The sequence below is a fragment of the Phoenix dactylifera genome, chromosome 18 (genome assembly GCF_051530095.1).
Source record: "Phoenix dactylifera cultivar Ajwa chromosome 18, Ajwa_hap1_PhDact_Kaust_v1.1, whole genome shotgun sequence".
NCBI classification, from domain to species: domain Eukaryota; kingdom Viridiplantae; phylum Streptophyta; class Magnoliopsida; order Arecales; family Arecaceae; genus Phoenix; species Phoenix dactylifera.
The window spans coordinates 14,050,824-14,070,036 of NC_143207.1; the positions used below are offsets into that span (position 1 = coordinate 14,050,824).

Sequence of the window (19,213 nt, forward strand, 5' to 3'; positions counted from 1 at the left end):
TTTCCTAGGAAAGTTATGTATAATTCCTATTATGCCCTTAATAAAAATTAGGTCTTTAATACCTCTTTAATGCTTCTTTAATGCTGAAGGGCCTTTTTGGAAAAAAAATAAAAATGGAGTGATTCCCGCCTTATGGGAAAGTAACTTTCCAATGTTTCTCATGGAAAAAACTTTTCCATGAAATGTGGGAATCATATTCCCATGGGAATACAACTTTTCCGTCTCTCCTTTGAAAACTCCAACCAAACAAGAGGCATCTCATTACTTTCCCGTTGACCACCATTTTCCCTCCTTTTCCCGCGAACCAAACGAGCCCTCAAAGATGATTGGTAGTTTGGTACTGATCATCTCTATTTTTCAATTGTTTAAATTTTTCCTTATGCTTCAAAATGTTTTAAATTTGGGCTCCAACATCCTTGAGCTTAACTATTTTTAACTTGGATGCAATTTTCTCTTGGCCAAAGTCCTGATCCATACAGTCATAAGAAAGGGTATTATCCATCTTGTCACTTTGCATATATTGTTCATGACCTAATTTATCTATGGAAAATGTTTTCCCTATAGTTTTGCATAATTTTTCTCTAGATGTCTATGTATCAGGATGCTCAATGTTGTTTATACTGCTCAGTCACAAGCTTAGGTATCTAATACTTTTTGGAAGGGAGTAAAGATTCAGAATCCCATTAAATTGCAGAGATTTGACTAGTTTAGCAGGAATTCAAGTAATTGTAAAAAAGGTACAAAGAATGTAAAACTTGTGTTACCTGGACACTCACATTCTGCTCCTGGAATGTGCTTCAAATACATATCCAAACTAGATACACATCGGATACTTGGATTCTAATTAGTTTTATTTAATTGCAGAGCAACTTGTTCAACACATTATAATCAAGTTAGAAGCGATATTTTTTTCTTTTTAGAGACTAGTGAAGTATGTAGATGTTAAAAAACCTTTGGAGCATTTTTCTAAATGCTTAAGCTAATTTGGAACTTTAGATGATAAGTATACATATCAGAGGACATTAACAAATAATATCATTTGATGTTTTCTATTTATCCATGCATCTCCTTCTTTCCTTGTGCCAAGTCCAACACTTTGGCACATGTCTAAACTTGATTCTCATGCCTGCATCCATGCAACCATGGTCTGCCGTACCGGTCGGTACGGGTCGGTACCGGCCGGTACATACCGGTACCAGGTCCTACCGGTATGGTACAGCTACATATTTCGGTACCGAACCGTACCGAGCAGTACCGGCCCGTACCGAACCAGTACCGACCCGAGCCGACCAGTCCGTACCGGCTACAAATTTTTTTTGGCTTTCAGCCCCATCGGTACCGTACCGGTTCGGCTCGGTTTGGTTCGGTACCGTACCGGTACCGATGCCCACCAGTACGTTGGTACAGTCGGTACCACGTACTTTGCATGCAACACTATAAAACTCTTGACGTATCTATTTTTCTTTAGGTAAAAATGAGTTTTTTGAATATTAATCCCTAAAATCTAGCATATATGCATGTTAAACCCTCTTGTTTTCATGTTTATAGAAAAATCTTTGTAAGTTCTTTATTTGCACAAATTGGTCCATTTGCTAATTAGGAATGTATAAGGCCAAAAATACCCTTGGCCTAAAAGATGAATGAGACTTCGGGCTTGGCCTCTTCTTTCTCACTTTGACCTCTTCTAGTTAACTTTACATAAGGGGTGCATATTCTAAGATTTCAGGGATTAAAATGAAAATACAAAAAAGATAGGGATCAATTTGCAATATGGAAGATGTCAGGGACTAATTTGCAAAAAAAAGTAAAAAACAAGAAAGTGCAATAATTGCACACAACAGCAAAAGAAGCACCATGTCCAACAATCTTAGAATTATTAATGTCTAATCAATTAGTCCTCTTTGAGTAAGATACGAGTCAACAGTAGATATATCACAAAAATTCTAAAAAGTTGAACAAATCTTAATAATCTTGACTCAATATACCCTTGACTAATGAAAGAATCACTTGGTTAAAAATCTTCAGAGAATATTTGTTATTACGGTAAAGTGCCCAACAGTCTCAGGTGATCAGATTCTTCAATCATTTTTATGTTCGTACTGAAATATCTCTTCATCTAAAATGAGGATGCTTAGGGAGATGGTTAGTCTAAAAGGAGTACTTAGCATACGTAGAAAGATTTCCCATTCATGAAGAAATTTCAACCACATGTATTGAATCAACTGCATCTAAACAAAAGATGAGGGAGAAAAGATGAAACTAACATTTTCCTGTAATAAGTTGCCTGCTGGTCATCAAAAGAGTATCTTTCCTGGCCTTCAAGGAAGCAGATGCAATTTCAGCTAAATGACTAATCTCTTCCTCTCTCTCTTCAATCGACTTCATGGAAATTTTATCAACAGACACCTACTCAAGAAAAAAGAATAGGAACTCAAATACATAATAAAGATGACAAACAATTTAAATCATAAAACAATTTTAAAAAACATTATGTTGCAACAGTCAAAAACAATTACATCTAAAAAGAAGCTTACGTGGAATCACAGAAATAAATAGGAGGTTTTATCCATCTTTCCAAATTCCAATTGTAAGTAAATGATTTCATTTGAAAAAGTAATGTACCTCTATGCATCTTAGCGTATGGCCCAACTGCGCCTTTAGTTCTTCAACCTGAGCAGCACATAATCATACTAAGTAAGATGGATTCACATCAAGAGAAAGGGAATAAGACAAGCAAACGACAAAAAATCAGAAAGTCAGACCTGCTTGGTGGTTTTTGGAACATATGAACCGACAATTATGAGACCTCCAAATTTATCTTTGGTTATGCCAAGATCCCTTGGACAGATAGGAGGCTTTGGCCTTATTCCAATTCGAGCAGATACAAAACTTGCAGCAGTGCGGCATAAAAAACGTTTTCCTTTCATTTCTGCCTGTCAAGAGATTAATTGTAAAATACTTGAGGCTTGAGCAATACATGAACAATGCTAAGCAACTCTAATTAGAATATACAACAAGCTGGCTTGCCTGGATCATTCCTGCGGCGATTACAGTTACATCTCTTTCACTTGCAGCATTAACGATACATATTGACCCCTATTAAACATGCAAAAATAATATGCATTGGTAAGAAATGGATATTGATGATGAACTGACAATACACCTGTAGCGTATGAAAGTGAATACCATGTTATCTTTACAAAAGTAAGAAATACTTCAACTCAAAAAGTTTAGGTTTCTTATGATCCTTAACATTTTCTAAGCTTTTCATAATGACTACATCCATAACCATAACCAACAGGCCTATTCTTAAGCTATGCTGGCTCAGCATTGTGAGTTCTTATATGCCTATTGTTCTGAGTTAAAGCTACCTTTGATGTCATAAAAAAAATTTCGATATCCTTTCTTAGTGCCTCACAACTTCCGTCCATGATAGCTTTAGATGTTGCCTCCTCTTTGAAGACCCATTGATAGACACGAATTTGAACACCTTTTGTCAAGGTTCGCCGTCTAGGTATCGGACTCCGTACCGGTGCTACACTAGCACAATGTCGGTACGGTACGGTACGGAGTTTTTTGGCATACCGAGTGTCGGTACCCCATCCGTACCAAATAACGGTACCGAACCGGTACGGTATACCTTGTCTTTTGTACCTGAGGCCACCAGGTTTTTGTAAAAAAATTTGTTTCCTTATTTGTCATGTTGATTTATTTGTCTTTTTCTCATTTACTAGCAATCATGCACATGCAATGTATGTTTAAAGAGAAAAATGAAAACAAAACTTTAGGCTGCATCATGAGAAAATTACTAAAATAAAAATTTAATAAAATGATTGAATAATTTATTTTTAAATAAGATATTTAATATTTGTAAAAAATATATTTTTAGACTAAAAGAAAAAAATTACCATATGAAGATGAAATATTCAATATTGAATAGTTCTATTAATTTTAACATTTACAATTTAGATGTCAATTAATTTATTATAGTTTAGTTGGTTCGTGATTGGATCAAGGATCGCCAAACTGGTACCGGTTGGCGTATCAGTCGGCGTAGGTACCGGTTCGGACAGGTCCGAACTGGCTAAAAACAGCGCATTGTGGCCTACAGTTATGGCATTAAGCTGTGGTAGTGGCATGCCACAGCCCCAGCTATGGCATTAAATGCCACATATTGAACCACACTCGGTGCTAGTTCGCACCGAGTCCTAGCCGAATTGGACAGAACCGATCCGGTTTCATCCGGTTCGGCCTTGTACCTATGGGGCCGAAACTATTTTCTGTTGCCGAACCTAATAGGTCAGTGCCAGTACCGGTTCGGTACAAGCTGAACTGGCCGGTATGGGCCGATTCAATATTTCTTGGACTGGATACATGTGGAAATTAAATAATTAAAATAGAAAAAAAAATAAACGTAAAAGAGCTACTATGCTGCCTCATTTATTTTTTGAAAAATGGAAGTCATTTGTTTATTGGCTGGATCTACATTTTTCCTAAGATTTGATGCAGAGAGAATAGTAGTTTTAAAAAAGATTAAGGGCATTCTTGTCTAAAATGTTGACAAACAAAATCTAGAAGGGAATATGTTGAAATTCAAAACTATTATTTGTTATTACAGTATGGGTGTTGCTTGATTCAGCTACTAATAATTAGACTCGCATGAATATTTTTCGTTTGAGGCATCGTATTCAAGTGGCTACTACCTTCCACAACCTCAGTCAGCTTATGGGTCGGATTTCACTACCATGATCTTCAAATGGCCTGTCTAGTATCAGAGAGAGGATTGGCATTAGGGTGGCTATCCAGCAAGCATAGGTTTTGGGAATGCAGGGATATAGGGGAGATTATCTATAAATTTGGAGTAATATCCTAAGCCCAGATTATGACTGTGATATCAACATCTACGAGGGACATAGACACACACTCTCTCTCTCTATATATATATATCAGTTTGTCCTTTATACTTTAAGTCCATTCGATATACTATATGTATATTCAATTATATGTACTCATGCATTTATTTATGTTATAATTGCATTAATTGCACTTCCAGTCCATTTGATGACAAAAAAGATATCAACACTATCAAAATCCTAAATTAAACAACCACAACCATTAAATTAATAACTGAAACAAAAAGAATGACAAACAACAAAAAAAAAGAAAAAAAAGGAATATAATGTACCTGTCAGATGAATGGTTTACTATACCATACCAACATGCTGAACCGGTACCATACCGTACCAGTCACTGACCAATATAACTCTTAATACCAATTTAGCGGACCTTGGTAAGGATGGTAGTGATGGTTTCCCTTATCTCAAAACTCCATCATGAAAAAGTGAATTACTTATTGTCTCGACCAAAATCCTAGTTCTGTTGTGGCTCTTATACATGAAATGATAGCAAGTAGGAACAATAGGGAATTACCTTTTGCAAGCTACAGAGATGCTTGCAAACAGCAACAGGCCCTCCTTTACGCAAGAGATCAATAGAAATTGAAGAAACACTGCCGGCTGGAATTCGCCCTTTTGTTTTCTCTTCAACCCACTGTATACTCAGATCAAGACTCACACATATCTTTTCAGTGCTATTTACTTATGCTTTCATACGAGACAGCCTGATTAGAATTTATTTTACCTCTCTGAGATTAGAAGATTTGTAACCAAAGGCAGCATCCTTGGAGAACTCAGTCTCCCCAGCAGGTACAAGCCTATGTAACAGATCAAGCTCCCATTCAAAGAATCTGTATATGTGAGAACTGAAATTTCCAACGTGCAAATCACTATTTACCTATCAGCATCTGCAACATAGTGAATGTCATTAATAGTGTAACGTCCACCTTGTAGAAAGAAAGGACAAATGATCCACGCATCCATCTCGCCTAATACTGAAATAGCCGCATCAGCTTCCTGAAAATATTTAGTAATTAGGATTCGGCTTAAGATTGGAAATACTTTCAAGGTGAAATATTATAACAGATACATAATTTGATAGATTAATAATAATAACAAAGAAACAAAAAGCATAAATAACCTACTTCTGGAAAGTGACCACGAAGAGTTGAATCACCTCTCAACACCACTGTGTAATTAATGCCTGTAACTCTTTTAGCTGCAGTGTCTACATTTCTACAGATATCTTTTGTTAACAAGATAGCCTGTGAAATTTCCAGGACACAAGAATAAAATTATCATGAATTAAATGAGAATATTTTGTGGTTTCTAAAATAAAGTTTCTTAGCAATACTACCTTTCCCAGATGAATTGAATATAACAAAAGCTGAAAAAAAGGTTATAATTGCTCAAATCTTAAGGTTAATGCTATTGAACATTGAGAAGTGTCTACCTTCTCAGTGCTTAATGATCGTGAATTAGTTAAAATAAAGAAACAGGTAGGCCTTTTGCTGAACTGCTCAACAAGTGTCTCAATTCTCCTGCATTTTTCAAAATTGCACAAACACTAAGATGAAGAAATTCACCTGGCAAACAAAAATTATACAATGTTCTCTTCTTCTCATAAACAGTCAATTCCTTCTATCTTAAAATTATTGTAAGTTCATTAAAACTTAAAAATCTATGATAACAGTAAATGAAAGAGGAAACATCATGAGTTTTATCAGCAAATAAGAAAGCACATGCTCATCAAAACATATTGTTTTTCTAATAAAACAAATGATAATCACAGTTAATCATACATTACCAATACCTTTTCATGTCTTCATCTCAATCTTACGACAAGATAACAACAAAGAAACCTGGATAGTTTACCATTCTGTTAAGACTTCAATGTCATGAACAGTTTGAGTTCCAGTGGGGTCATCATCCAAAACTACTAAAACTTTTGAGGTAGTCGGGTACTCCAGTAAATGAAGATCTTCCATTGGATCCGCTGGCCATTCAGATGGAAGAGACTTTAACAGGTCTTCTTTATTAAGAAGAAAAGCTTTCCCTTCAACTTTAACACCAGTTAGTGTCTCATAGACCTGTCAGGACACCACCAAGCTGTGAGTGATCAACAAACAATCAAATGTACAAATGTGAACTTCACATCAGCTTATGTAATCCATGAACTCATAGGTACTTTGTGTGAGTAGTTTTGAGCCTCTTGGCATAGTATAATTAGCTCACTCTGAATTATTGTCCATAAAACAATATTGCACCATATTAACCTTCTTGAGTTTGTGTTGGCCATACTAGTGGTAGACAACATTATACATAAGTATGATGACTTTTGTTCTGCTGACTGAATATAAAATTCTTTTGTTTGATGGTGACTTACAAGGATTAATCTCACTTCAGGAATTCAATGCTTATTAGTTTCTGAAGCAAAACATTGATACATATATAACAACTTATTGATAAACCTGCACTTTCCAATAATTACCTATAATTCTATAAAACAGAATTTATAAGCATTTTCATTGTATTAAACTAATTTCAGAAATAATCCAGCTTCTAAGAACATGATTTGAAGAATTTGACTCTTACAAACATCAGATGTAATATCGATCGAGTGAACAATCAAAGTGAACAACAATGAACTTCATGATCATAAAACTACATTATTTTTTATGTTAAATTAAATAATTATATATTTATCCATGATATATGGATGACCTTTATGTAAGAGAACAAAGAAATCATCAAAAACAGAAGTCCACCATGTAGAGTTTGTAATTGTGACACAGAATGAAAATAACAGATATTACAATCAAATCATTAAGGAACTTAAGAGGGTAACAACATTCCTTCTATTTTACTTTGCCATCATGTAAGTTCCCTCAAGTCTGATATGATAGCAACCTACTAAATATCAAATAAAATTAATATAGAGCACAATATAGTGAAACCTTAACAACAGCAGCATCATCATATCGACCCCAGCCAGAAGCAGAACCTGGTCAATAAACATAACATGAGGCAACCTGAGTCAAATATTATGTGCACTCAGAATAGTAGAATAGTACAAAGATTACAAAGAGAGGACAGATTATCAATTTTAACAATGATGAGTTGAGATGAAATGAGAGTATACAGAACTAATGAAGTTCGAAAATCATAACCTTCAAAAAGAATTGAACATAGGAAGCAAGGATCACTATGCCGATAATGGGGCCCGTACCGGTTGCCCAGCAACACAGTTCAGCATGCCCCCATGCTGTTCCGTGCTGAGGTTGTACCGACACAGCAGAGAGAGCGGGGGAGAGGGAGAAAGGAAGAGAGGAAGAGAGGAAGAGAGAGAGAGAGAGAGAGAGAGAAGTGGGAGGGAGGAAGAGGGAGAGGGAGGGAGAGAGGGTGAAGGTCAGCGAAGCACGGTCTGACACAACAGAGAGGGTGGGGGAGATAGAGAATGGGAGAGAGGAAGAGAGAGAGGAGGGGAGGGAGGGAGAGGGTGAGGGAGAAAGGGACGAGAGAGATAGAGGGTGGCAAACGGCCGGCGGATGGCCTGCGGAGAGGCATGGAGGGGCGGAGGAGGGAGGAAGGGGCCTCCCCCCTGACCCTCCATTGGCCTCCACCAACCTCTCTTTTCCTCCCTCTTCCTCTCCCTCCCTCCCCCCTCTCTCTCTCTTCCTTTCTTTCCTTCTCCCTCTTCCCCTCCTTCACCAGTTTCTCAATTTGATTGCCAGAATCATTCCAGTCCGCCGCCGATATAGCTTGGTACGCTCTAGTTCGGGATAGTTCCACCGACCTTGATATTCCTTTCTCAACTCTCAATAAACAATGATTGACATGTTGTAACAACAAGATATCCACTAAACTTAGAAAACTAAAGGGTAAAGAAGCAATATGAGAAAATGAAGATATAGAACCTGAAAGAAAAAGTTGGTGGGCAGCATTTGAAATATGAAGTGGGATCTTAAGATTGGAGCTTTCATTAGACACGATGCCCTGAATACATCAAAAAGGAAAAATAAATATACATAAGAAGCAACATGATATAATAAGATGATAGTAATGAGTAGGCAGACAGGCGTACAAGATCTTTGACAAAGATATCAACTGCAGAGCATGGTGTGTAATCATTTTCTAACATGTGTGGCACACGATTTCCAAACATCCTGCCAATAAAAAAATAGATGCACTAATACAATTGTTAATAAAACATAAACAACCTGTTCTAGACAAAGATTCTAAGAATTGACATGTAATAGTTTACACTTCATGACTGTTCATACTAAAGTAACCGGTCAAAAGTTTTGTCTTATGAAACTAATACAATAATTTATCAATTAAATACACCTGCCATGCCTGACTTTTTTTCTAACATACTTGCATAGAAGTTACATTTAAGGATCAATACCAATTGTTATATTTGAGGGCAGGCCTTGGCACAATTGTAAGGTTCCCCAGACCCGACAATGGCAGGAGCCTGGTGTAGCGGAGTGCCCTTTTTTTACCAACCGCCACACCCATGGTAGTCTATGGCTCACAAAGTCAGATATCATTTATTGTACCATGCTATGCTATTTAAGTATACTCTAGTGTAGTTTTATCAAATTTTATAATTCCACCCTCCAATCAAATAGAAAGCAAAACCATTTGAGGTTAATTTTTCTAATAAAGAAGAAATAAGTGGAACAAAAGAAAGCATGAAGCTTTAACAAAGAACTCCACTCCACCATGTATCTTCTACCACTGTAGAAGACAACAGAAAAGAGAAATAAAAATGGAGATAGAATCCAGTCACCAAGGAAACAACCACCAATTCACTATTTATTATCCATGGCTCTATGCACAGGAGTTTTCTTTATACAAGATAAGAAGCAAGAATAAAAGGTAACATAATCCTCATGCCCACAGTTTGAGATGGCTGAACAATCCATTCGATGCAGAATACATGAGTTAGAGATAAAATAGGCTGCTCAAAGCAGAACTCCAGGAGATTAATATTTTGAGAATCCAAAGTGCATCTACTGTCTGTTTATCTCAACAATTAGTTGTCCATTTTCAACAGGTAGGATTTTAGGCACCTTAAGATAGACGTCTAATTTCCTACTTGTATAACACATGCTTCTTCCTTATTAAAGATGAAAGTTGAACATAATGTGTAAAGCATGCACCTTGGTGTTCCATGTTTCACCTGCCCAAAATACATTATCTTTTATTTCTTGCACAAAGCACTCCCATAAAATGAAGTGACGAGTTTCACCTTAATAACAGGAAGTCAGTACTCGGACTTGGAGTTACTGCAGACTGATAAACAGAAAATACCGATGAGGGATACACTAAATCTCCAAACATTTCATCTAATGAAGAATACAAAATGTTCATTATGACGCTTAGCCATCTATCCATTGATAAGCAGAGTTCCTAGTAACTATACAGAACAGGAAACTTATGTGAACTCTCTACACTACATATCAAGTTAAGCTCTATAGTAGCTTATTTGATGTTCACACCTAATATAATTTACCAATGGTAGGATATGAGTATGTCCGTTGAAGCAAAAGTTGTAAACCAATTTTTTAGATAACAAATTGGCAAGATATGTGAAATAAGAGGCGAACCATGAATAACCTCCTCCATGTTTAATTATTTCAAAAAGCATTCTGGTGTTTAGATCCAATCGAGCTCCAAATGCCATGGCTTCTGCTGCTGCAGCTATATGAACTCCAGCAAGCAGTTGATTAACCATCTTCACAGAACTGGAAGAAAAACAGAGGTAGTTAGAATTCCTCCCAGTAAGCTAAAAATGTATTTGATAATACATCCTTGAGTTATCATGCTTGCTAAGTTGAAACATCTTACCTTGCAGCTCCACATCCACCTTCAATGACATAGAGCTTCTCACTTAGCGCTGTAATTTACAAAGGTTAAGAACCCATCACATTCCATATTTCATCTAATAATATAAAAGATAGTATCTTTTCCAACAGTAACTGTTCCATATGATGATTACTTGAGAGAATAGAACCAGCACATGAGAGAGCTTCATCTGTGCCCGAAACCATTATCTATTGAAAAAGGAAATTTAAAAAGAGCAGTTTCAGTTAATCAGTTACATAAATCAGTCTCTAATTTCCCTATATGTATTACTTAATAAGAAAATTATTCATGAGACAGGAATTAGATAAATTAGACCTTACCGTAAGTGTTCCATCAGCTGCTCTTTTGACACCACCAGATACAGGTGCATCCACCAATTTTAAGCTCTTGTTCTCATCTGTTAAAATTTCAGTACTTCATACAATTAAGATAAAACTTCACATAACAACAAGCACTAGCAAAAGGAAACAGTGACACAAACGATGACATCGAAGAAGCACAAAATATGATAGTCCTACTCAGGTCAACTGTGAATGCCAGTAGCTTTAACTAGAGGCAAGTTCAAATTTGGGAAAACATCTCATAATTCATTTATGATACATGGTATCCACCATTTGGCCATAATGAGCTAATCCAATTCTTTATTCATGTCTTTACTAAGGACTGGTCGCTAGCACAGTTTTGGGGCATACTGAACCAAACCATTCGAGGACTAGCAAGGTTCTGCCTTTTAAAATGGTTTGACCCCATCCCCCTCACGACTTGATTCCGACTCGATGCCGCACTCCTCTCCTCCTCACAACTCGATTCCAATGCTCTCCTCCCCCCTCACAACTCAATTCTGCACTCCCCTCCTTCTCGCGACTCGATTCTGTGAACTGTTTGCCGGCCGGTAAACCCTCCGGTAATCGTTCAGCAAACCTTGCCTATAGATATATCCAAACAGGCCCATAGAGGTTGAAATGTCTACTTGTAGATCTTGAAATAAGGAGAAAATCAAGAACTAGTTCTACTCCTAGAGGTGCTAAACATGGATGAGAATTAGAGTTGTACTGCAAGGAAGATAATGCAAGATGCAGTGCATTAAATCCTTTAGTGGCATGACATAGAAATTGAGTTAGGGCATAATTTTTAGTATGCAATAGGATCAAACATAGGTCTTTTAGACCACAGAATTTCAGAGTTTAAATATTTTCCTCTGAGATTATAGTATTCACAAAATTCAGTTTGTAGCATATTTGGAAGTTGCTGGAATTTTCATCTTTGAGGCGGATATTGGACCTTGTTTGCCTATCCAAAATTTGGATTTGGTCTCAAATTCTCAGGATTTTAATACACCCATGAACCATTTCCCCAACTGATTTCAGCTTGAAAATCTTATCCTAAGTTGGTAGATTGCACCCAAGGTTCGCCGAACCAGTCCATACCGGCTGGTTCGGACCACATTGGACCGGTCCGGCTTGAAACCGGTACCGGAGCAGCGTGGAAACCGGTTTTGGGGCATTTCGGGCCGGAACCGACCAGTACACATGCGTACCAGCCGTGTACTGGCCGATACCGGTGCCAACCGGTCGGTTCGCACCGGTGTAGTATTTTTTTTTATCCATAGCGCCGTGTGCTATGGATTTTTAAACCACAGCGCGACACTGTGGTGTCAAAGCGCGTGGCCGAAAGGGCCATGCACTACCTCGATGAAAAGCGCCCCGCGCGTGGTTGCCCACCCCCACGTGCAGGGAACTACGCCTGCACGCGGTTCACCGAGCTGAGAACCGCCTCGCGCGCGGTTCCCTGCACTGGGAAAAGCCCCGCGCACGGTTCCCCCGCCCGCGCGCTACCCCGCGTGATCATTAATGCGCTTTGTGGTATTTAATGGGGACCTGCGCATCCGCGCACAGATGCAAAAAAAAAATGGTTCGCAGCGGCCGGTTCCGGTACGAACCAGAACCATACCAGTCCGGTAGGCGACCGGTACACCTATCGGTACCGGTACGGTGAACCTTGGCTGCACCAATCTATTGAAGCTACCAGGATTGGCAAATTTAGAGTACTATTATACTAGATATGTTTCCTATAGCTGTATATTCATCAAATGCCTTGAGGTTTATGAATTGTTGGGGATGATTTAGGACTATTAAATGTTAGGAAGTCATCCATAGGAGTTGAAATATTAAAAGGATATGCCAGATGGTTGATAAGATTAATTATTATAACTTAGAAGGCAAGGGACAAATTTCAGTGCATCTTGTTAAACACCATTGTAAATGATTTTAGATTTGAATGCAGAACAAATGTAGTATCTTTGGGGCTATTGGTTGTTGAAATTGAAAGAGTTCATGGTAAGTGGTTGCATACAATGTGCTTTTTATTTTCTGCTACGGATCATCTCCGAAACGAAACCTATAACCTTTCAACTTGTCTAACTGTTTGTTGATAAAGACTCTGAAGTTATTAGTTTCCTTTAAGTCAGATTATTAGGTCCTAGAGTTCATTTCTATAATGAACAATACATGATTAATGCCACTCATTGAATGCGCACACATGACACATCATGCAATTAGCTTTTTAGTGTTCAAGAGAGGTGGTGTTACTTTAAATGTATTTTTATTGTCGTATATGAGTTATATACTAATAATTTTTGGAAAAATGCAGCTCATCACTTTAGTTATGATTCCATAAGGGTTATTTGTCATTATATTTTGAATAAACCACATGGGAAATTCTATTTAGTCAACTTGCACAGCTTTTTGAAACTTAAATTAGTTTTATTATGAAAAATGTACCATGGCCGGTAGGGGTAAGTTGGCTTTCATGAGAATGGAGAAATGATGCACTATGACCCTGGTCAGCAGAGGTTTATTTTGCTGACTTTGGTACCAATGCACTGTTAAGTCCCCAGGAATTATGTGCATGTGCGGCCCATTATGGAGGACATCCCAGTCCTGGAAAACAAGGACTAAGTTTTTGGCCTTTAGTTCCTAGTTAATACAACTCATGCATTGCACTGTTACTGTACATGTTACAACATACCAAGTCATTTGATGGTTTAATTGCATTGAGTGCAAAGTTCGTTGTTCTAGTACCAGACCTCATACCGGTGTTACACTAGCACAGTTTAAATACAGTATGGTACGGATTTTTTTTTGCATACCAAATATCGGTACATCACCCGTACCAGATACCGATACCGAACTGGTATGGTACGATACACTCTGTACCACCCGGTTCGGGCTGATACGATATACCATAATTGAGCGTAATTATTGCAATTTACTATTCATTACAATATTATTTTCCTCTGAAATATGATTTGCAGCTTGTAGTAATTAGTATGTGTTGCATATTATCCTCCATACACTATCCACTGCCTATTGTTTACATTCTGTTATGTATTGTGCTGTTGTGCTAAAAATCTTTTTTGTTGTGCAGTGCTAAATATTTCTATTTTGTCACAATTGTTTTTGATATACTATTTTTTTTTTTTTTTTGCTAATGAAAAGAGGTAGGGGGGAGGAAGGGACAAGCTCATCCCCGCGTAGCAGCCCCCACTGGGCCCCCGCCCCGCTAGGAGAATGTTCGATGCGGGCAGAAATGGCCGTGTGTTGGGCACCCCGACCGGTTTTACTCATACCCTCCCCACCCGTGGGCCCGGCTCAGCTACTCCTCTGAGCTCTGGTTCGAGTCCCACGTGTGAGTACGTCACACCCGGCACCACTCCGGCTACTAGCGATTCAAGAGCGGTCCTACACCACAAGTCCAAGCAGTGGCCAAAGTAGTGAGCTCCGGTCCACAATTTAATCGTCGCCGCAGCGATTCGAACTTGGGACCTTGTGGTTAGAATTGCTGCCCAGTACCACTAGGCTACCACCTTGGTGGCGATATACTATTTATCTGTGGCTGGTTTTCCATACCATGGTTGTTCCCCACCTTTGTGTGCGTGTGATGCTTACTGCATTGTCAAACTCACTGATTCTACCATTACAAACTAAATAGCTACAGAGAGTTTCTTGACAAATCAGAAAGGCATTGACTATTAATGCTAGCTGGGGAGCTTCATACATATTGTTTCATTTGGTTAAATTATATGAATTGATTTATGGAACCTTGGATTTTGTTTAAGATTTGTTTATGTAACAAATTTATAGACATAGACTCCTTCAGTTAGGATTTGTAAGGTTGAACTTTTTTCTTTGTTCATGACATTTCGTGTTTAATAGATTTGTTGTAACACATTTCTTTTGGGAGATTTCTTTAATTTCTGAATTATGGAGAATTATGTTTAGATGTAACTTGTTTATCTTACGGATGTAGCTACTATTCTTTTTTGATAACTATAGATTATGATCTTGCTCATGCTAAGCAAACTTTGTGTAAGCTAGGATAGTTATTCATCTAGATCCCACAAGCTAGGCTGGGTCCAGGCTGTGACAGATGGACTCAGTAAGGGCCTGGATAAGGGCCTAAATGTGTTTAGAGCCCAAAACCCTAAATAACTAGGTCTGAATAATATATGAAGCCCAATACTCCATTAATGTAGACTCATATCAATATACAAAGACCAAAGCATCTCTCATATAGCCCATAGGGCCAATAGGACACCTTAAAGCCCCGATAGGGCTAACAAAAATCCTCTACAATCTCTAGGAGACCACACTGACAATTCTAGACCCATGTGCACACCCTAGAATCCCACCTATATGCATGCACTTGTTCTAAAGTAAACTGAACCACACATAGAGCATGTGGGACCGTGCAAGCAAGCCAGGCTTGGGATTTCTAGCAAAGAGCTATAGGTGTATTCAAGGGTTTAAATATCAGTACTGAGTCCCTACCAGTTTTGTCCCGAATTGCTACAATACTAGTACGGTACTGGTACCGTTGAAACAACCCGAGAAAGTAAATATCAACAAGAATAAATAGCAACCAGCAATTAACTGATATGGTTGTACATACCGGTTTGGTTGGTAGGTACAGACTGGTTCAAGAGAAAATCGACGTCCTGCACCCATACTAGCATCATTTTTCTGTCCATCAATTCTGTAATGAACTGGCTGTATTTAAATTTGTGGGTGTCTGATAAACATTACATCAATGAGATCTGTAACATCTGAGGTGACCTATACAGTATACACCTATGAATGTAAGTGACCTAGGAAAATAGTACTACATGAATCCCCTAAGATGAAACATCTTGAGATTTAATCCCTTTGTGTAAGCACGATAATTTGCCACTTTCTCCCTACACTATGTCCAATAATTGATGTTAGTATTTGGGAAAGGAAAGTGACTATGTCAAGCTCATAATCCTTTCCCCATCCATCAGGCTCTAGAATTTACTCAGACACTGGAGGAATTATTTCTCCGAAAGCATTTGGAAAACTTTGAATAAACAACATATTTATTTAATATGAAAAATTAAACTTATCATCCACAACCAGCAGCCGTTTGAATGAAGTTTCACCTTATCTATAACCCTGACATATTTAATGAATAAGAAACGAAGTCTTAGTTCTCCTTGATTGCATAATTATCATAATCATATCATTCAATTTCAAATCCATCATTCATACATTTCACATGTTAAGGACATGTAAAGCCAATAAAAATAAGAAGATTTCTCCTCAAAATCCTTACTCCACCATGACTTGCTAAAGGGATAGGCTAACTATGTCAATACAATTTGACCATTTATAGATTAAGTTGATCCATCATTCAAAAACTTCATCACATTATCAAACTGTTTGAAGATTCATTATCATGCAGCTAATATAGAAATTCAGGTAACCCTTCCTTCATATTTCTCTCAATCACACTTTAAAATCTTTCTGAAACTGACAGAGGGTCTATTTTCCTTATTGGCATCAGTTAGCGATAGAATGGGTCATCAAGTTTAATTCTCCCTCCTTGAAACCACCTTTACTCATTCTTCAATTGGATCCTTGCTCAAGATGAAAACTCTATCAAGCTGGTCAAAATTTTGAACTTTCATCTCTTTTGTAGGATTTCTTCTCACCTTAGTGGCCTCTGAAAACAAGTTCAGTCACAAGAAACAATCCTCTTTTTTTACTTTCTGTTGCATAATGTCTCTTTATTTTGTTATATTAACTTTTATTAGGAGTTTCTGTAGGATGATGACAAAAACTCCAGCTTATAGTAAAGTTTTGTTTCGAGAGCAGTATTAGGATCAGAACTGGATGTTATAAATATAGTATTACATGCAATTCACATCTTCTGCAGACTTAGAAGTTAGAACAAAGCTACAGCTTTTTCTTCCTTTTTTGGAGAAGATTTTTTCAATCAGAAACTAAATATTGCAGGACCAGGATAGAAATCATTAAGAAGCTGATTTACGGTAAAACCATGCTGATATCCCTGTTTTACCAAAGCAGAAATTTAGTTGTTGCTTTTATAATATGACAACAGACAATCCATTGTAACATTTAATCATGTTAAACAGTTCTTTGGTATTAAAGTGGCATTCCTGTGAATCCCAGATGCCGAAACATTATCTGCATTTTAAAGTTTCTTTTATTAAGACTGAAAACCCAAGAAACCTTAGACAAATTCAAATTTAAAATACAAATAGCTTGAGATCTTTCTGCATCAGTCCTGAGCAGACATAATCTGGTGCTAAATAGCAAACATTTATTACAAAAGGAGAAATGATATGAAGTCCATAAACTGCATTTATCCAAAATGTAAGTGATACAGAAAAGACTTGGCTGCCTATCCATGTGTTACTCCTATATGAGACTCACAACACAGCTCAAATGCCTTTACAATTCTGACCAATGGAACAGCAGTAAGCACACCCAGAAGACTCAGAATACCAAAAAAGAACCTCAAATTTCAGACAATAAAAAATATCAAATCAGAAGTGATTCCCTTTTTTTTCTCCAGCTCATCAGTATATTAGATAACATAATGCAGTTTGGTCTGAAATTCCAACTACTTCGTCTTTTAGTTGCATTATAAACATGCCTAATCACTAAATCTTGCATAGAGAGTGCCATCTAAACCTATTTATTGAAAGCTATGAAACCTTCCATTTTTTTTACCCATTCAAAACCATATATGACATGCAACAGCAAGTAGTTACCAATATTTTTCTAACTAACCCATCAATATCTTTTCTCAAATAAATAATCATATGTTACCTCATAAAACATTGATGCATAATCATGAAAAGCATATAAAATCATAATCTTATAATGGAGACATCTACTAAGTCACCACAAATGCATAACAACTTTTTCAGTAACTAATACATTTACAAACTTTAACAGTGATGAGCAGATCATGAAAAATTGTAAAAATATGATGCCTACTCATATTTATGCTCTACTAATATTACTTCGTTGCAACTAATTGAATCATGCAAAGGAGAAGCTCAACCTTTTAATCGTTGCTCAAGACGAGTTATAAAACCTGGGGAGACTGTAGAAGAAAGAATTATAGTTGCTCCAGCTGGAAGTGCTGCAAAAATATAGTAAATTAAATGAATGATATATTGTGTAAGGATACTGAAAATGCAAAAGAAATTGCTATAGTTTAATTACAAAAGTACGAAGAAAACACTTAAATTACCAAACACTGAACCAGAATTTCCATATAGAACACTTTCAGCTTGAGCTTCATTTGCAACCATGACAATAAGCACTTCTACATCTGGAAAATATACACATATGAATGCTAAGTTGCTTTTATGATATACTATCCCTAAGAGCAATTACTGCGCTGCAAGTCAGAAAGATATCTCTTAACCAAATACACTCAAAGGGCTAACCAAAAACTTGCAAAAGGAATAATGATATTTTTGCAGTACCACCTCACATATGACTGAAAATATCATATATTCATATGATACATTGCGTGGATCATGGAATTCCATTTTGTTTTGAATTAAAGAAGTCCATAAGAAGCTTTCAAAACAATAAATTCAGCCAAGTAAATTATAAAATGCATGCAGAGACTAGAGTAAGGTTAACCTTATAAAATAAATTAAGATGAAGGAGAAATCTGTTTCTTTTAGGGAAAAAATGCCAAATGTAGACTTAGAAGATAACATGCAACTTGACTGTAATTTGAACAGTATGATTATGGAGGCACATCTTCGATTGCTTGCTATTCGGCTGAGGATCGTCCTATAGCTTTAACCCCTCTAGTATTAGCCAACCTTTACCAAGGCCTCAGGGAGATTAGTTCAAGAACCTAGGGCTATGGAGGCTCTTTGTAGATCTTCCAACTCTAGCTCACATATTTCCCTGAGATCCAACAACCCATGACCGACATCCCTAAAGCTACTACCATTGGTCTGCGATATGCTCGTTTGGAAGTTCCTTTCCTCACCTTCACAAATTACTTCAAAAAGTTCTACAAAGGTTCAGCCTATCAAGATATATCCCCTCAATGCCCTTTTCTTCATACCCCAAAACCTTCTTGGCTCA

General features: G+C 37.2%; 1 protein-coding gene across 5 annotated transcripts in view; it reads right to left on the bottom strand.

Annotated features, from left to right (window-relative positions):
* Positions 1-19,213, bottom strand: part of LOC103717358 (ketose-bisphosphate aldolase class-II family protein) — a 75,962-nt gene that overhangs the window by 23,514 nt on the left and 33,235 nt on the right. For all 5 annotated transcript variants that reach the window (XR_015974729.1, XR_005507714.2, XM_039117701.2 and 2 more), the window contains 19 exons: positions 18,354-18,434; positions 18,162-18,242; positions 11,090-11,166; positions 10,903-10,957; positions 10,752-10,800; positions 10,511-10,648; positions 8,980-9,061; positions 8,813-8,891; positions 7,853-7,899; positions 6,771-6,985; positions 6,349-6,436; positions 6,041-6,160; positions 5,794-5,912; positions 5,641-5,713; positions 5,431-5,550; positions 3,028-3,096; positions 2,763-2,933; positions 2,623-2,670; positions 2,265-2,406 (listed from right to left, as the gene is read on the bottom strand). Coding sequence is in view for 3 of the 5 variants with exons in the window: in XM_039117701.2 (XP_038973629.1) it covers positions 2,265-2,406; positions 2,623-2,670; positions 2,763-2,933; positions 3,028-3,096; positions 5,431-5,550; positions 5,641-5,713; positions 5,794-5,912; positions 6,041-6,160; positions 6,349-6,436; positions 6,771-6,985; positions 7,853-7,899; positions 8,813-8,891; positions 8,980-9,061; positions 10,511-10,648; positions 10,752-10,800; positions 10,903-10,957; positions 11,090-11,166; positions 18,162-18,242; positions 18,354-18,434 (1,854 nt within the window). In the remaining 2 variants the exon portion in view is untranslated. The remainder of the gene's footprint in view (positions 1-2,264; positions 2,407-2,622; positions 2,671-2,762; positions 2,934-3,027; positions 3,097-5,430; positions 5,551-5,640; positions 5,714-5,793; positions 5,913-6,040; positions 6,161-6,348; positions 6,437-6,770; positions 6,986-7,852; positions 7,900-8,812; positions 8,892-8,979; positions 9,062-10,510; positions 10,649-10,751; positions 10,801-10,902; positions 10,958-11,089; positions 11,167-18,161; positions 18,243-18,353; positions 18,435-19,213) is intronic.